Consider the following 19247-nt stretch of genomic DNA (forward strand, 5'->3'; position numbering starts at 1 on the left):
TATACCACTGAGTGTAAAAGCTGGCATCTAAATGGCATTTGCTACTTCCGTAAAGTTTAGGCCAAGAAAATGACGATAGGTTTTGCTTATGGACACATGTAGTGAAAATGTGAGAAAGCAGATAAGAAATCCTGAATCCAGAATGGTGATTACTCCAGGGTAACAAAAAAGACAGCAGTGAGGCGGGATCCTGGGGGAGCTCCAGCGGCGTCTGGACAGCTGGACACCCGCCCTTTCCTACCCTCGTGTCTTCCCATTAGAATGAGAAGAGATGGTGGCCTGTCTGTCAAACACTCCAAGATCCTTAGATCACCGTCACCAGACACGTTGAATTTTCTGTCTTGGCCTTTAAGCATGTGTCAGCCTCTTAGACCACTGGCACAAATCCTCCCACTCTTTAAGGAGAAGTCCCCCACTGGGATAGGCTGAGGGATAACTCGGCCCTGGTTGGGGTACAGTCTGCTACAGGACAGCTGCTTGCCTCAAGAACAACACACAATTTCCAGTTTCCGACCCCTCCCTGGGTGTTTTTATTTCTGTCGCTCTGTGCAGCCCTCCCTCCAGGCCTCAGTTTGATCTTCCCCACAGTAGCATGGCCACCACCACCCCAGCAAGTGTCTCCACACTGCTGGCTACATGTCAGGCTCTGTTTCAAAGATTAAACTCACTTAGCTCCCTCAGCAGCCCTGTGGGATAAGTAGACGCTTGCCCTATTTTATAGCTGGGGAAACTGAGGAAGTTGAGGTGACTTGTGTGAATGTCATAGCTGCTGGGCACAGCCAGGATTTGAACCCCAGCATTCTGACGCCAGGCCTCCTCTGGTGCTGCCCCGTGAAGCACAGGAGTAGAGCACTTCATGTGAGTTGCTGTATCAGAAGCACCTAGAATCTGGCCACAGTAGATGCTTAATAAATGCTCACTTCAATTAGGTGGCATCCTTGCTTACATGACCTGACACAATGTGACTCATTCTGTCTCCTCCTCAGTGGGCAGCTTGGGGAGCATCGGGAAGGAGGGATCACAGCTGAGCTGCTGGATTGTCCTGGTCCCACTCACAAGTCAGCCAAGTCACAGAGTCATGGCTTTAATTTTGAATTGTGCACGCACCCTCTTCAAACGAATAGCAGGCCAGGGGTCCTGTCCCACGTCCTCTAGTTTGGGATGCAGCTAATTCATGTCAAGCATATCAAGGTCATAGAGGCACTGAGGTGGAGGATTTTAGCCCGGGTTGTTACCCTCTGAGGGAGTCTGCCCTGCCCTTTCTCAGGCTGACCTTTCTCTGGCCTTCAGCATAGCAGCTGGGGAAGACAGATCCACTGAGCACCTGTCCTGACAGTGCCGCCTGACTTGATAAGCCCTGCCTGGCCCTGACCCAGGCCCTGATCCTCTACTTTTCTGATTGTTAAGGTGGTGGTGGCCTTGTGGGGCCTCAAGCCAGAGCAGGCAGGACTCCAAAGACAGTCTCTAAAGGCTGGGGGCAGGGCCAGGGCCTGGAGAAGCTGCTGCCTCACGCCCACCTTCCTCTCTTTCTGAGACAGTGACTCAGGCCCAGACCACTCCCTGGGGAGCCAGGGTTTCAGCCACTATCAACCACCGCCCACTCTTGCTCGGTCCTCCTTTCTTCTCACCCCCCCCACCCCCCAGCCCTGTGTGTTCGTGTGTCTCTTGCCCAGCTGGACATAGCAAAAGGTACAGAATGGGGGAGCCTGAATCATTCTGGGGGTTCTCCTCACCCCCCAGGCCTAGATTCCCATTTACTAGAAACAAATTTTGGAAAGCCAGGTGAAGCCAAGAGAGCGTACGGAGGTTCGAACCCCCAGCTGTTGCATGTGATGGGTACAGGGGATGCTCCCAAGAAGGCAGGAATCGAGTGATGTGCTGGGGTGACCCAGGGGATCCCCACCCAACCGCCATCTGGGTCAGCCTGTTGTCTCTGCCCCTGCAGTAGAGGCGGGTGAGGAAACAAGGGATTGAGAAACCTACCAAATGGAGAATGCAAAAGAGCCGTTTTGTAAATAGATGTTGTTACACAAGAGCAGGAACTTTTTTGGAAGGTTTCACTGAGACAGACAGAATTAGCCAACTGGCATCATGCTGCTAATAGAGATATTTACTGTTTGGAAGAAGTATATTTGTAGCTTTGGAGAACATCCTGTTGACTTTTCTTTATTGTGAGAAAAAAAAAAAAAAAAAGGAGTCCTTTCCCTCTGTACACACGGAACTTGGTTTTTTGTTTTTTTGTTTTTTTGTTTTTTTCTTTCTGAGGTGAGGCATGCGAGAGGCTGAGGACTGTTTTCTCCATTTTGTTAGTGAGACCAAAATATCCCTTCCCCTGGCCTCTGGTGCTTGTGTTTGTAGAGCGCCAGCAGAGCTGAGGAGTGACTCCCGTTCCAGAGAGAGAACCACAAACCTCTTGATTTCTCCCAGAACACGGAGATGGATTCTCTAGGGAGCGAGCCTTGCTTTCTCTCTGGGCTACTGCTTGCCTGCCCCTCTGGTCCCCAGCAAGAAAAGCCGGGCCACGAGGAAGAAGCCCCGTTGGCCTCCTTGTCCTGGAGGACCACAAGCCTCGGGTGACCCAGCTGCGCCCTGGCTGCCGCTCGCTCGTGCATGCTGCCACCCCCACCACCACCCCCCGAGAGCAGCTGCTTCTCCTAGCCCGACTGTGCCACGGGAATGGAGAGGCAGAGAGCCTGGTGCGGTGGCTGGGCTACAGTTTCTTCTGTCCCTCCTCGTCATCTACCACTGTGCACTGGGAGTGTGCCCCACGTCAGTGCCAGGGGGCAGCCCATCTGCCCCCTCCCCCCCCCCACCCCGTTTCTAGCCATTTCCTGGGCACAAAGGGGTTATATCCGAGAACCTAGGAGACTCCTCTCCCTTTGTAGTATCCTCAAAAGCTCTTTAGAATACTTTGCCTTGGGGACTGGAGAGATGGCTCAGTGGTTAAGAGCAGTTGCTCTTGCAGAGGACCTGAGTTCAATTCCCAGCACTTAAATGGTGCCTAACCACAATCTGTGACTCCAGGTATCTGATACCTTCTTCTGGCTTCTGCAGGCACATGGTATGCATGCATACATGCAGGCATAACACTCATACACATAAAATAAAAATTATATATATATATATATATATATATTCTTGACTCAGGCTCTGGAAACTTCACCAGGCTTTGCTTCTGAGGCCCAAGGCCAACGCTGATCTGCTGCTGGCTAGTGGCACTCCTTTTCCATTTAGTTTGATCACACATCAGATTGGAAGCCCAAAGGCTGTTATCTTTTTGGTTGTTTGTAGACCCTTGTCTAAGAGTGCTCGTGTCGGCAGAGGAGGTTGTTTGTGTGTTTTTCAGGAACCCCAAATCACAGTGTAGTATTTTGCAGGACCCTAGCTTGGGACCGTGCATTCCTTTTGTTCATTCGTTTAATCATTCATCACTGTGGGATGAAATAAAAGCTCCATGAGGTCATGGCATGGGTTTTCCTTATTCGTCCTGGTGTCCCCAGAACCTACCATAGCACTTGGCAAAAAAGGTGGCCCTTAGTAATGACGCATTAAACGTTCACCAAAAGGCTGAGACCATTGCACTGTGCCGAAAACAGTGCCTGCCAGGGTTGCAGAGAAGGAACGCATTCAGTCCCTGTCCTTGATAAGCTGTGTGTCATGACTGGAAAGCAAGATGTAGACACGTAGAGGTTAATGAGCCTGCGCCCTTTACCAAGCAGAACACTCCAGTCATGGCAGGATGGTTCAATATTCGGAACCGAATTTGCTCATGTTATTACAGTGGTACGTCTTAGGAGAGTAAACTGCTCACTCAGATGCATGCTGCCAAGACATTGGCTTGCCAAAAATGCAATCTTTGTGCCTTCTAGTAATCTAGCAACCGAAAACTATTTCCTTCCTTTGCAGGCTTTCTGGCTGAAGTCAGTGGCTCCCTTCATATTTCATAGTGAAAGATCAATCGCAAAGCCATCTTATTCTTACAAAAACAAAAAAGGCAATTTTAGCTAACACAGTAACTAGACAAGAAGTAGGTATAAGTATTGGTAAAGAAAGGGAGCATTTTGTCATTATTTTCCTGTATCTATTTGGAAAACGTAGTTTCCCTTCCACAGTTGAATTTCTTAGGCTATATGTTAAGTCTATAGGTATGGTGAGTGGTTGCAAGGTAAATTATCGAGCAGGATAAAATGAAAAAGACTCCCATTTCACTGGGGGTAGGGACCACTAACCACCCTGAAACCTATCTAAGATATATAGAGCTAGAAGTTTCACATTTAAATACTACTTTGGGCTCTTAATGGCCAATGAAATAAATGTAAAAGCCCTATTTAAGAAAGAAAGGGAGGGGAGGGGAGACAGAGAAAGAAAAGAAAGGAAAGAAACAAAGAGTCCGGGCGCAATAAAAAGACTTGAAGCAAGCCAGCCTGTGATGGTGCACGCCTTTAATCCCAGTGCTTGGGAGGCAGAGGCATGTGGATCTCTGTGAGTTCCAGGCCAGTCTGGTCTACAAAGTGAGTTCCAGGACAACTATGACTGTTAAACAGAGAACCCCTGTCCCGAGAAATAAAATAAAAAAAAAAAAAAAGGCTTGAATGAGCAGATGGAACTCTGGCTCCCGAAGTGTAAACTCGTGTGTTTACACTTAGATGTAACTAAGATGTGGGTTCTTCAGCACTTAAAGTCCTAGGAATGTGATGCATTTCTGATGATATTAAATATATTTATAGGGTTTTAGTGTGGAGGGAGGACATAGCAGATGATTCATCTTGAATAATAAAGCAAAAATAGCCCTAAATATTACCTGGGAAAGACGTGCAATGAGAAGGAATTACTTTTACTTGATGTTGAGTTTTTTGTAACCCTAAATAATTAAGCCCATGTTATTTGTCTGTGATATGGAACAGCAGAAATATTTAACACCAATATCTGATTTTTTTCAAAGACATTTTAAAGTCATGCATGATGGTACATGCCTGTAATCCCAGCACTTAGGAGGCTGAAGCAGGAGGATTGCTGTGAATGTAATGTCAGCGTGTGCTGTGGAATGAGTTCTAGGCTGTTGTGAGCCACAGAGTAAGAACCTATCTGAAAAAAATCATAGCAACACACGCCAAAAAAAAATTATATAGTACATGTTCTTGAGTGTGTCAGGGCCAGAAACAACCCCAGCTGTTGTCTCCAGGCGCTGTGGGTCTTGTCTTCTCACCGGCCTGGAACTCCAGGTAGGCTGAGCTGATTGGCCAGCAATCCCCAGGGATCCGCCTGCCTCCATCTCTGGGATTATAAATTGTAAGTGTGTGCCAGCACACCCAGCTTTATAAAAAAGATAAAATTTAATTCCTGTTAAAGCAACTGTCTAGTCACACACTTAAAATAAATTCTAAATGGATACAAGATTTAAGAGTGAAAAATAAACCACTAAAATTCATCTGGAAAGAAAGGGGACACAGAATAATCAAAATAATCTTGAGAAGAGCAAAGTTGGAGGGCTCACAGTTCTGTTTAAAGCTTACTCCAAAGCTGCAGTAGGATGGGGCACTGCTGGCATGCAGACCAATGGAGTGGAACTGAGGGTCCAGAATCTACCTTTGCATTTGACCAGTCAGCATTTTCACAAAGACGTCAAGACACCCCAAAGATCAGACTTCTCAATAAACTGCTAAGATAAAAGACAGCGTTTGCAGAGCAATGAGATGCATCACAGCATATACAAAAATTAATTCAAAATTGATCAAAGACCTATAATGTGAGAACCCAACTATAAAACTCTCATAAGAAAACATAGGAATAAATCCTTACAGTACTGACTTTGACATAGATTCTTAGACAGGACACCAAACAAACATGAACATCAGAAGAAGAAAAAAGTCAGGTAAATTGAACTTTATCAAAATTTTAAATTTTAATACTTGAAACATTTATTCAGTTACTTTTTAAAAAAACAAATCCATAGGCGAGAGGAAAAGTCATGTATCTGATTAGGAACTTAGAGCCAGAGTGTAAATGGGCTTCTCACAACTCAACAGAACCAAAGAAAGCCCTGTGTTTCTCCAGTGGTACGTATTAGTCTCAGTGAACACACAAAAAGATGTCTGGCATCTCGAGGGAGACGCAAAGCAAAGCCACAAGGAAGTACTGCCTCATGCCCACCTGCATGGGAGGAAAGAGCCAGACCTGAAACTGGCATTGGGCAATACCAAGAACCATGCCAGTCTCCCTTCCAGAACCCCAGCAGCTCGGGACCTGGTAACTCTAAACACCTCTAGAGTGGGGTGAAGCTGGGCTCAAGGCTAGGATTGGATGAAGTGTAGAGCCCAGCCATCTCGCTCTGTCCTAACAGAAGGATGCAGGCTCCGTCTCCGACAGAGAGCGCTACACTAGGGGACATAAAGGTGGATTTACTCTGTAAAACTAACAAAACCTCACTTCAGGAACACTCAACGTGCATGAATGTTGTCCAGCCCCTTTAGAAGGAGCTCTACACTTGTGGTCATGTGACCCTGTTTTTCTAAACTGAAAGCATTTCTACCATAATTAATTTTTATTGTTTGTTTAAACTGACTTTTCACTTTTTTTTTTTTAAGATTACCCTTCATGCCACTCAGCTTTGGCATGAATGACCTCTACTAGAGAAAAAACTGAATTCTCTTTTTCCTTTGAGAAAATGATACGGACTCTCATGTGAAAAGACAAAGTCTATCAGCTAGAACAGTAGGAATAAAAATACAGAGGTCTATCAAGCTGCACGATTATTCTTAATATCAGATATCCTACATAGCAGATGTTTACATTATGATTCATAACAATAGCAAAATCACAGGAAGTCACAATGAAATAACTTTAAGGTTGGGGTCACTACAACATGAGGACTGTATTAAAGGGTCTCAGCGTTAGGAAGGTCGAGAATCACTGGTTACATGATCAACCAACGTCCTGTGTGCCTCAGAGTTTTCCTTCGTTCCCAAGTCATATATGTGAGACATCCAGGGAGGGCATGGAAGCCACTGCGTGAAGACTAGAAAGAGAGAGACTGCCAAGGGAGAAGGAAGGGTAAGCTGTCCTTAAGCTCCCCAGAGAGGAGACAGCTGGGAATCGAAAGGGCACCACAAAGGGCAGCCCAGAAAGCCACACTCTGAAGTCCAAAGATGCGCTAGTCAAGTAAATAGTACAGAAGGAAACCCCGACTTCAGCCTCAGCCTGTAGTGCATTGAGGTGGGAGTGACCAGGTGCTTTTAAAGTCATTACTAACTATTGAACTTCTTTTGCAAAATGCACTAAATTAAAACCATCTCATTGGGATTAAAGTCATGAAATTTAAGAAAAACCTGATAGCAGAAATGCAAACAACTCTCTACAAGTATTAGAAGATAAAATTAAGCCAGATATGGTGGCTTTTAACCCCAGCACTCAGGAGGCAGAGGTAGATGGATCTCTGAGTTTGAGGCCAGCCTGGTCTACAGAGCGAGTTCCAGGACAGCCAGGGCCATTACACAGAGAAACCCTGTCTCGAAAAACCAAAACCAAACAAACAAAAAGATAAAATTTTTAAAAATGTTGAAAAGCAGAGAAATTGGAGACCTAGAGGGATGGATTGGCAGCAAGGCTGCAGCAGCGGAAGAAAACAGACCACAGAGGGGAGTCAGCCCCATCAAACCGGAGAGATTGCCAAACTGGAACTGTGCAGTGAGAAGTCAGCACAGTGGACGGAAACAGATCCAGGAGGCACACTGTGGTGAAACACCAAGACAAACCTACCATCCTTTGGACTTGCATAAAGAAAATGAAAAATGGACCACATAAAAAGGGTAGAAATCACTTCATACTGGGACAAAAAAAAAAGTAATGCCTTTGAAATTCAGAAGGAAGTTATGGCCAGGGTCGTGACACGAGCTTGTAATCCTAGCCCCAGAGGGTGAGGCAGGCAAGAGGGTCATACTTGGAAATGGAGAGGACGTGGCTCAGTGAGAAAGGCTCTTCGCTCCTATACCTGACCACCTGAGTTCAATCCCCGGCCCCCACAGTAGAAAGAGAGCTGACTTCGGCAATTGTCCTCTGACCTCCACACGTGTACCAGAGCATGCACGTGTGTACACATACACAATAAATAAATGTATAACATTGTTAAAAACAATAATTGGTGATGAAAACTATATTGGCATATTGCATGAAAATGGATAATAATAAATGCTGGTGAGAAGGTCGGGGAAGGGGAACCTGTGTTCACTGCTGATGGGGGTGTAAACTTGTCCCACCACTGTGGAAATCAGATGGAGGCTCCTCAAAACACTGAAAATAGAACCACCATGTGGGCCAGCTATCCCCTTCTTGGGTCAGTGTGCCAAAGTGATACCTGCAGTCCACGTGACTAGCTGTACCAGTCCCAAAACCCAGGAAATGCAGCCAACCTACGATTCTGTCAACAAATAAATGGATAATGAAAATGTGGGACATACACGCAAAGGAATTTTTTGCAGCCATAAAGAAAAGTGAAATCGTGACATTTGCAGGCAAAAAAAAAAGGGGGGGGTTGCAACTGGAAGTCATTATGTTAAGCAAAAATAAGCCAGTCTCCAAAAGACAAATCCCATGTGTGTTTTTCCTCATGTAGAAGCTAAATTTGAAAGGGTGTGTGCTTGTGTACGTATCACAAAATTAGAAAAGGGATCATGAGAGGAAAGGATCTTAAGGGAAGTGGAAAGTGAGTGGAGTGCTGGGATCCACATAACAGGAAAGCTGAAGCAAAGGCTAGGTGAGGGAGGACAGTGGGAGATAGGAGCAAGTGAGACAAAGTATCATGTCACAAATGCACGGAGATGCTGTCTGTGAATGAACAGTATTTAAATACTAGGTTAAAAAACCATGTTGACGTATGAAAGCATTCATGTTATATATTTCCTTTATTTTAAAAGGTTATATCAAAGCATATGCACATATATACATATACAGTTAAAGGAAGGACTACAAAACATGTATAAACATATACATACATATGTGTGCAGATGCATGTCCATGGGGTAATTCAGCATCTCACTGCTTGTTTTGGCCTTTGTGGTGTGTGTGTGCATTCTGGTGTTCTGCATCGTTTGTGTTTTCCATGTCTTCCAAGTTTCTAACACTAATCAGGAGCTATTTTTGTAGTTAGGGAAAAACCGAAGGGTTGATTTTTGGGGTGTTTTTTTGTTTGGTTGCTTCCCCACACACACACACACTTTGGCTTATTTGAAGAATTACAGCAGGCACAAAGAAGAAAACAGTGGCCACATCCTCACACCCAGGGCTGAGGCTGCCACCACTTGCTATTTGCCTCAGCTGGTTTTCTCTCAGCCCATGTAAATATATATATTTATTTAACACCACTGAACTATTGGTCATCTTTAAGACAGAGATAGTGGCTGGCAGGGGATCTTCTTCCCTTCCCTCTCACCCTGTCCTTGAATTTTCAATGAAAGCTTTCTAAGTAAGCAAAGCTGTAGATTTAAGAGCTCCTCATAGTAAGCTAGGAAGTGGGAAGGCTCCATTTGGGTGGTGTGGCTGGGTACCCATTCCCTGGTGTGATCCAAGTGGTCCTGACAGCATCATTTCCCGGCCTGGGACAGGAAACAAGGAGTATAGATTGAGAGAAACTAAGAGACAGCCATGTGGTGGGTACATAGGAAAGAAGACCAAAGGAAAATCAAGATCACATTATTGGGGCACATTGGAATGGAAGTTTCTCCTCCAAAACAGGACCTAGAGCAAGAAAGCTACAAGGTGAGCCAGAGTGTCATAGCTAAAGGAAGTACCACATAACCCAGGCACGTGCTCACACACTGATGGGGATATGTCAGAGGGTCACAGAAACTAACCGCGAAGCTGTCAGACTGAAGCAGTTCTTAGTATCAGAGTAAAGCAGTATTGGATCATGACCCCGAGTATAAAATACCCCCAAGTCTATGCTGATATGAATGGCGGACTAGATGAGTAAAGTAAATGGTGGTTCCCTAGTGGAAAGGAGCGGGGTGGGGGGGGGAACGGGGGGGGGGGGACCGCAGTGGGGAGCCTTTGAAGCACTCACTTCCTTAGCCTGTGGCTCAGTTGGGGGCAGCAGGGGTCTATCATGTCTGCAGAGCCTCCGTGAGGAGAATGACTCTCTCTCCTTTTTTAAGATTTATTTATGTTATGTGTCTGTGTGAATGTATGCCACATGTGTGTAGGTGTCTGCCAGGGCCAGAGGAAGGCATCAGATCCCCTCAAGCTGGAGTTGTAGGTGGCAGTCGGCTGCCCCATGTGGGTGATGGGAACTGCACTCTGGTCCTCTGAAAGAGCAATCAGTACTCTTAACCCACTGAGCCATCTCTCTAGCCCCCCCCCCAATCCCGAGGGGTGTGGGGGAAGCATTCTAGCTATAAAATGCCTGACCAGGGCCCCTTTAAAAAGGGGCCTCAAAGCCAAGAGAAGTCTTGACATTGTCACACCAAGAGGCAGTTAAGGAGGAAATGTAGTGTGCTAGCCTGCATGGGATCCTGGTTCTGCAAAGGGCGTTAGGGAGAGACTAAGGTAGCTGAATAAAGCAGACTTTAATATGTCGCTCCAGGGACATTAATCACGACTCATGGACCATACTAATATAAGATGTTCATAAGGGAGAACAGGACAGGTGACACAGTAATTATGATACTTCACAGTTTTTCAGAAACTCTAGAATAAAAGTCTATTTTACTTAGAAGGTGTTGTAACGGGTGCATGTGTGTTTGGAGTTAGCAAGTTGAAAAATGATGGTCTGATGAAATCCTGTCTGATCCGTTACAGTCATCAGTCACTACGGTGGAGACCTGGCCCCGTCTGCGTATGAATGGTTTCCCTTGTGCTAAAACACCCGGTTCCACACAGGCTCTCCTTCATCTGTAGGTTCCTTAGCCATCAGCCCCAACTGACCCCACAGACCTTGAGACTCTGAGCATCAAGTACCTAGAACAGTTCATGAGAAGGACACTGAACTGTGAGTGGCAGAGAGAAGCAGGGGCCCTAGTGAAGTGACGCAGTGACTCTGGGCCTGTCACCGAGTCTGTTAAGATCTGTTTCCTTCCTGCAGCACGAGAGGGTTAAAGTGGGAGAAACTTCTCTGAGGCAATGCTGCTCTATGAGGTCTGTGATTCTAAGGGGAGGTTTACAGAGGCCATGACCCTGCAGATGACGGCCACCAACTCGAGCTTCCTTGCCCGTGGTCTGTCGTTCCAGACTCTGAGGCCCCTCAGGGTTCTTCAGGATCCTCTGCCCACTCCTCACATTCCTGGGGTGTAGTTCCCTTGTAGATAAGCAAGAGAGCCAGCTAGCCCAGCGGGTTTCCTAGTGGAAGAAACTGAGTTTCAGAGAGACTCATTTGTTCAGTGGTAAAGCCAGTGGGGAGCTGCTTCCTGGGCTCTCTCGCCCCTCTGCAGCTCCATTCCCACAGAACCCAGGTGCGCGTGGCCTCCAGAGTGGTGCCGGGGTACTTGTTCATCTGCCGTCAACTCCACTTCCCATTCTTGGAGAAAGTGATGGGGCTGGGAGAGAGAACCCAGCTCCCCCACACCCAACTTCTTCCCCTTTAGGGCTGGGAAACTAATCGACAGTCCTCCCACCCCCACACACACACCCCTTTCAGTCCCCCAGCAAGCCTTTTCCCATCTGACAATGATGACACAGCCCAAGACACTTCGTTTCCAGCCAGACCCCAAAGGGTTAACTCTCCCAAATTATGGGGCTGGGTTAACAATAAACAGGATGTCCTTCAGAAATTAAATTTAAACCACCGTGACTCAGGCCAGCCCATCCCCTCAACCAGATCTCTGTCTGGGGGTTATTATCGGTGGTTAATTATACCGTTGGGGTTAGCAGCAGTGTTGGTCAACTTGGGCCAGGTGGAGGCGGGCGCGGGAGAATGACTAAAAGGAAGGATGGGAATGGAACCCAGGGGTTGGTCAGAACAGCACGGGCACCATCGGCCCCGAAGCCGAGAGCAGAGTAATGAGAGGCTGTTTGGGGGCCTTCTAACCAGAGCTGGCCCCTAAGTCATTTCCGACCTAGGGACAGGACAGGTAGGGGAGACACATTACCATTTCTTTCACCACGGGGACGAACCGTGTGGATGTTCTCAGCTAGCCACCAACATAAACTAGCAGCGTCCCTGTCCTGTCGTCAGGACCTGGAAGAGATCTCTCAATTGTCTGTGTGTCAGTCCGCTCACTCCTGAGAGCAAGAAGGGGCCCCAGGGCAGCCGCTAGAGGCATAGAGCAGCCTGCTCGGGTAGTTGGAAGCTGGGCTGCTGCTCCACTCCTGAGCCAGCCCCATGATCTCCCCTAGGTTAGGTCCAGCCTCTTCCAAATTAACATGGGAACCTGGTACGCAAGCTTCTTAGCAAGTTCAAGGCCGGCTTGGGCAGATTCTTTACCAAGTCTGCCACATTTCATCCTGTCTGGTTTTTAGCCACTTATAAATGCTCCTTGATTTATCCTCTTTCCTTAGCATCCCCAGAACCCCTGCAAGATACATTGTAGCCCCTGTGGGGACGCTGAATAGGCCTTACAGACGATGAGGGATGTTTGTGGGCTTTTTTTAAGGACATGTTTTCAAGAATGATAGCTGTTCTAGGGAACCATGTTTCTCACTTAGTTCCTCAAAGCAAGGTTTGCAGAGCCTCAAGATGTCTCCCTTCCCCCACTTCCCCAGTGTGTTGAAGTGACAGACTGCTAATGGGAGTGACCAAGAGCTGGCGTGGAGCATGATCTGTCCCAGAACCAAACTGGGTGCTGTTGGCTCACATGCCCCATGAGACAGTTGGTGGGGGGGACGGGGACGGGGACGGGGACAGACCACCAAGTGTTAACCCCCTCCGTGCATCCCCTCCTGCCGTCCGGCCTTCCCCACGTCTCACAGCATCCCTCTGTCTCTCCCTCTTACAGGATCCCATTTAAGATCGGGCAGCCCAAGAAACAGATCGTCCCCAAAACAGTGAGTAACACAGTTCTTATGCCCTGGGGTTCAGTTGCGCCTCACATCACCTCTGCATGGAACCTCAGCCTTCTGGGTATTTTCTCTCTCAGGACTGGAGAGTGTGAGCTAGGGTTTCAGGCGTACTAGACAAGTGCTCTGCCAGTGAGCTAATTCCCAGGCCAGAACCTGAGCATTGACAATGCACATTTGGGAGCTGGAAGGTCAGCACCCTGGTCTTGTTCCCAGTCATATGGTTCTAGAACCAGGGTCCTGTTGGTTGCTTCCCCAACTTTGGACAGGTGTAGATGCTTTCCATCTGAGCGATCGTATTCCTGGGAGAACTCTGGGGCACACACTGCTCCCTGAATATACATACCATGATAGCCCCAAGCCTTTCTTTTTAGCCACCTCAACTACACAAAAGACCGGGCAGCTTCTCCGGGTGGCCCACATCTTTTTGTTTGCACAGATTGGTAGGTCTGCCATGATCCAGTCGCTCTGTGCAATGGTAGCACCCACCCACCTTTGAACCCATGGTGTTTATCCCTGTTTTCTGTCTAAAATGGGAGGGGAAGAGCCACAGATCCTGGAACGTTAGAGCTAAAAGCCCATGGACCTCATCTGGCCCGCTGTCTGTTTTTCCATAGAGTGGTGGCGATGTTGTTAGATCTGAAAACCCCCTCCTGGAGAGCTGCAGTGAGCATTTGGGTCTGTGGCTCTGGTCACTCTTCATCTATGTTCTGTGTGCTCCTGCAGTGCAGCCCGTCTGTCCCGAGTAACCTCTGCAGCCGCTCACACACAAGTGAGGCCCATTGTCTTTTTCTTTTTAAGATGTATTTTATATGCATTGGTGTTTTGCCTGCATGTATGTCAGGTCCCCTAGAACTAGAGTTACAGACAGTCGTGAGCTGCCATGTGGGTGCTGGGGTTTGAACCTGGGTCCTCTGGAAGAGCAGCCAGTACTCTTGACCCCTGAGCCATCTCTGCAGCCCCCAAGGCCTTGGTTTTTAACATGGGTAAAAGCATACTCTGTCCTGACAGCTCAAGGCCCAGGACTGTCTCTCCAGTAGAGGTCCCTGTGCCCATCCTCTGAGCTCCGGCCATCCTCTTTGTCTCTCCCCTTCTCTCCTTGGCTCCACCGCAGAGCTAGAGAAAAGAGCCCGCCTCGGTTTGGCAGGAAGTCCAGCTCATCTAACCAATGCCTCTGTCTTCAGGAAGTCCAAAGCTAGGTCACAGGAAAGGAGCTGGGCTCAACTTAAAAGAGTCGCCCTCTGCCTCGTGCAAAGGCCGGTTGTAACAGACTCAGTGTCGCCTCCATGACTGACCATCTGTGGAGCCTCTCAGCTAAGACCCAGAAAGTCTGGGTGTGCGAATGCTGGCCTCCAAGAAGTGGAGGGTGTGGCTGTGAGCCTCCAGAGAGTAATCCCAGCAGACCCAAAAGAGAAGTGGTTTTTGAAAAGGGTCTTTTTTTTTCTCCCAACTTTGTTCACCACTGCAAACAAGAAAACAAAAATCCCTCCCTCCACCGCGACCGACTTTCATCTTTCCTCGATGGAGCTTTGATCCCCCACAGAGCAGGACGGGCCACAGTGCGCTTCCCAGCTCCTTGCCAGAGAATGTTGGTGGAAAAGTCTTGGTTCCTGGGGGGAGGGGGCTAAAAGGGAGAAATTGTTTATTTTGGCTTATGGTTCCAGGGATGTCAATCCATCATGGTAGGGGATCCTAGACCCTTTACTTTGAGGAATAGCGAAGATTCCCAGGGAAGAACAGGACCCTCCCCCACCTCATAGCTTCCCTTGACCCTTCCCTATGCTGTCTATGACTTTGCGGGGGACTTGTCATCCTTTAGTCTGTGCTGTCCCCTTCCCCAAATCGAGCAAGTGTCCAGTAGTTGTTAAGGAGCTAGGTTAGAGACTGACTTCCTGGATTCCTACCTGGCTCTGCCTCTGTTATCTGTGACTTTTGGCACATGCCTTAGCCTCTTCGAGCCTTAGCTTTCTCATGTACAAGGTAAGGGTAACCCCAGCACCTTTGCCACGGAGGAAGAGTCCCACACAAGCCAGTGCATATAAGGCACTTAGTCCAGTGTCTGGGCTGCAAGGAGCCCCCCTGACAGCCTGTCTGGCTTCCTCCGAAGCCGACAAGGACTAGGCCTGCCCCAGCAGCTCCACTCCATGGTGCAGTGAAGTTGTGGGCTAGGCCTTTGATCTTTCACCAACAATGAAAGCTGAGGGATGCCTTAGAATGGAGTTTTCATCTGCTCACCCTATTCCCCTCAGCTCCCAGGTGCTTCAGCACAGGTAGCAAGACCCTGCCTTTTCTGGATCGGTTCTTGCTCACCTCTCTGCCCCTAGCACAGGCCTGGGCTGTGCAGATGTCTCCAGATCTCTGGCAGCTCTCCCTGGGATGCTGGTGACGCACTATGGGGTAGGAACAGATGTGGCTGCCCAGGTTATTGGAAATCATGGCACCCCTGTCATGGGAAGAAATGTTCATGTTATCTTCAGGGAGTTTCGGGAGGTTTTTGGCTCAGAGTACCCAGCTGCCAGCCACAAAGAAAACATTGTCTTTGGTCTGACTCCCTGCCTGTGTTCAGGTTCCCAACGTGCATTCTGTGATTGCTGAGGCTGTGGCAGGAATGGCGTGTTCTTTGCAGGGGCTGACCATTGACACTGTGACAAGGCCCACAGCTCCTACCTCCTGATCCAACTTCTGTTAGTCCCCTCTGGAGCCTCAGAGTGTCTTAGCATGGAGAAAGAACACAAACCCAGAAACACACACACACACACATACCACATACAGACACACGCACATACACACCACACACATGCATATACACTCACAGCACACATACATACTCACCACAGATGTTACACATACATATACACACACCACATACATATACATCACGTGCATACCAGCACACATACTACATACACCCACACACCACACACACACACACACACACACACACACACACACACACACACACACACCCTCTCTCATGAAGGACAAGGGAGCTCTTAGAGACACTGTTTCCCATGCCCTCCAAGCAAGGGTTCCCCAGCTCTTGTGCACATAGGAAAACACAAGCCAAGGTTCCTAGCCAGGGAGGTGCATTGCAAACCGGGACAAAGACAAGTAGCCCCACTGAGCCTCTCCAGTGGGGGAAGATTCCAGACTTCAGCCTCTAATCCCTGTTAGCCCCGGGAGCGTACTGAGGGAGGATGCTGTCCACCCGTAACATCCTCGTGTGGCTCTCAGAATGCTTTCTCTGCCTCGCTTTGACCTGACACACCTTGGCCTTGGCATCCAGAGCCCCAGCCCTGCCTGCGGCCTCCCTTTCCCCTTTCCCAGGAATTCGAGTTTGGAAGGAGCTCAGCGTGTTCCCTCACTTAGCAAATGCCGAGCTCTTGCTGGGCAGGCTAGCCTAGGCATTGCCCTTGTGCCCTGGACCCGGGAGAATGTAGGGAGCATCATCTGGGGCTTGGTTCTCCCTAGGCTACCGTTCAGCAGCCCGACCCAGCCCGATCCCCTGACAATCCGTGCACATGTGTTTACACTTGCATTGTTGACTGGCCTCCAGTTGCCTTTTGGCAAAGGTACCAAGCATTCAAAAACGTTCAGATCTTTTCCACTTGGCTCTTCCCCTTAGAAGATATGCACCTCGGAATGTAACTCCAGTGTGTCCCTTTATTCTGTCGGCCATAATCTGAGGGCCTTGAATTCTGGTCCTACCCCCAAGTGGTTCTGTCTTCTGGGGAGCAAGATGAGGAACCCACGAGCTGCACCACGGCTCCTGGAATCAGGAGAGGTGGCCTTGAGTGGCATCAAGCAGAAAGGGCATGTGGCCACCCCGACAAGCGTCTGTCCCCAGACTGTGAGCTCCTGCTCCCCCTGAACCATCCCACCTGGCTGGGAGCTTGAAGGCCCCTTTGTACAAGTCCAAGCAGTCCCCAGCCAGGCGGACCAGGTGCTCTCTGACATCCCACACACATCAGCACGCTCAGGCATTGCAAAAGAGAAGAAGGCTGGGAGCCAAAGGCAGCCCCACAGGGGCTCAGCCCCCACCACCCCAGAAGAGCAAGGGCCTAGCCGTTATCCTTTTGGAAGTAAATGCTAATATGAAGAAAAATACGGCACTCAGCAGCCACATCCTCTGGGCTATGAAGACCACAGCTATGCGGTACTGCCTAGCATGAGGTTCCATACTTAGCCACATCGGGGCTTACTGGCTGCCATTTCTCAAGTCCTTTTGGCTGCTGCTCTGTGCATCCCCGTCTGTATCTCCAGGCTGCTGTGCCACCCCCACCCCCCCACCATGCCCAGTGAACAAGAGAGGAACACAGATGTGCGTTCTGTAATCACCACTATGGGCTGGGCACCCAGCCATGTATTACCTTCCCCCGAGCAAGTGAGACGGCAAGGCTAGAGCAGTGTCAAGTGCTCAAATGACCAGTGAGCAATGAGCACGCGGCTCAAAGAGGCCAGACTGTCGATTTCCAAGTCCATCTCTCAGCTGCCTCTGTTCACTCCTCTCCACTGCCTTCCTGTACCACATGCTGGGGAGATAACGAGACTAGGTCACCCCTTTGATCTCATGACATGGCATTGTCATCTACAAAGTTCACTTTCAAAAACCACACCATCAAGTCACTGCTCCCCACATAAAGTGCAGGCCAGCACGGTGGCTCCATAGGTAAAGCGCTTGCTCTGTAGGCTTGACAGCCTCTTAGCACCAGAACCCACAGGCAAAGAGAACCAGTTCCTAAAAGTTGTCCTCTGACCTCCATGGATACACTATGCCTGTGCTCACATATACATCATGAACGCAATAATAATGAATTGGGCAGGGGGGCTGTTTGTTTGTTTGAGACAGGGTTTCTCTGTGTAACAGCCCTAGCTGTCCTGGAACTTGCTCTGTAGACCAGGCTAGCCTCGAACTCACAGAGATCTGCCTGCCTCTGCCTCCCTGGTGCTGGGATGAAAGGCGTGCGCTACCACTGCCTGGCTAAATTCTTTTAATTACAAAAATATTCGTAACTTCATAAGCTTACAATTTTGTGCCAGGCTACATTCTTGGCTAGCCTTGCATGTGGGCCACAGGTTGGACACCCCCAGAAATGCACACCTTGAAGGCTCAGGTGCAGGACCCCTTCATTCTAAAACAGGTTCCCGCCTGATGTCCCACACAAGATCTTTCTCGATGGACCTGAGAACCAACGTCAGATTAGTAGAGTCTATGAGAAACCTATGGCTGAGAAGGGAAGTCACTAGCTCAGGCCTCACAGCTAACCCATGACAGAACCCTGCTGCTCCAGACTCGCCTCTTCCTTGGTGTCCCGCTGACTCCTAGGTGGGGTCTTGTCTTGTCAGTCACCTTGACTGCCATCAGAGTTGGGATGAGGAAAGGGCACTAGCAGTACCTCACTCTGGGGTGACAGAGCCAAGGCACAATCCGCTGAGACTTGCCAGCTTGCCCGGTTGGCCCCTCTGGGAGGAGAGGCCTTCTCCCTAAGTCAAACACTTCATTAGTTTGGGAACACAGGGACACTGTTGCTAATGATCCGCTGGAGCGTGTAGGGACTGGACAGGGCTGTTGCCGCAGGCTGCGGGGGAGGGCGTGGAGCGAGTTTCAGTGAGCTGGGAGAGTTTTTCCATCATGCTGTCATTGCCCACTGATTGAGCTATCTCTCTCCTTCCAGGTGGAGAGAGACTTTGAACGGGAGTATGGAAAACTGCAGCAGTGAGTGTAAACCCCAGCAGGGTGAGATGGGAGATTGCTGGGGCACACGCTTCTTGTCAGGTCTCCCTGCCCTGCCCCCTCCTGGCCAGGTCAGGCTCAGCCAAGGAGCCGCTGCACCCTTTGTCCATTTACAGCTGGGAACCCAAGACAGCTCTGGCAGGAGACTGGCCCTGGGAAGGTCGTCAGTGCACGGGCTCTGGGCGATGGGCCTCACGCAGAGCCTCGGGTGGCATGGTGATCTGTGGCAGATACCGCACGCACGGAGGGTGGCTCCCCTCCCTGCCAGGCTCACCTGAGGCAGAGGAGTGAGGCCCTAGTGCAGCGAGGCCAGGTGCCCACGCGCTCCTTGCCTTTCAGGCTGGAGGAGCAAACCAAGCGCCTGCAGAAGGACATGAAGAAAAGCACGGATGCCGACCTGGGTAAGCGGCCCCGCCCCGTGTCTGTCGAGGCAGGCGCAGCAGAGGATGCCCTGTTTCCTCAGACCCTCCGGGCTAGCTCAGAAAACACCACACACTGAACCTACGAAGAGGCCGGAGAGAGGTCATTCGCT

The 19247-nt window shown here is 49.2% G+C and overlaps 1 protein-coding gene across 4 annotated transcripts in view; it reads left to right on the forward strand.

The window, feature by feature from the left end:
• The window catches only part of Bin3 (bridging integrator 3), a 38847-nt gene that overhangs the window by 5807 nt on the left and 13793 nt on the right, over positions 1 to 19247 (forward strand). For 3 of the 4 annotated variants that reach the window (XM_076545315.1, XM_016004959.3, XM_076545316.1), the window contains exons 2-4: positions 12921 to 12969; positions 18657 to 18697; positions 19055 to 19116. In XM_076545315.1, the coding sequence (XP_076401430.1) occupies positions 12921 to 12969; positions 18657 to 18697; positions 19055 to 19116 (152 nt within the window). Of the gene's footprint in view, positions 1 to 12920; positions 12970 to 18656; positions 18719 to 19054; positions 19117 to 19247 lie in introns of those variants that run through there. The other variant, XM_076545318.1, reaches the window with a different exon arrangement.

Source organism: Peromyscus maniculatus, chromosome 9 (assembly GCF_049852395.1).
Source record: "Peromyscus maniculatus bairdii isolate BWxNUB_F1_BW_parent chromosome 9, HU_Pman_BW_mat_3.1, whole genome shotgun sequence".
NCBI lineage: Eukaryota > Metazoa > Chordata > Mammalia > Rodentia > Cricetidae > Peromyscus > Peromyscus maniculatus.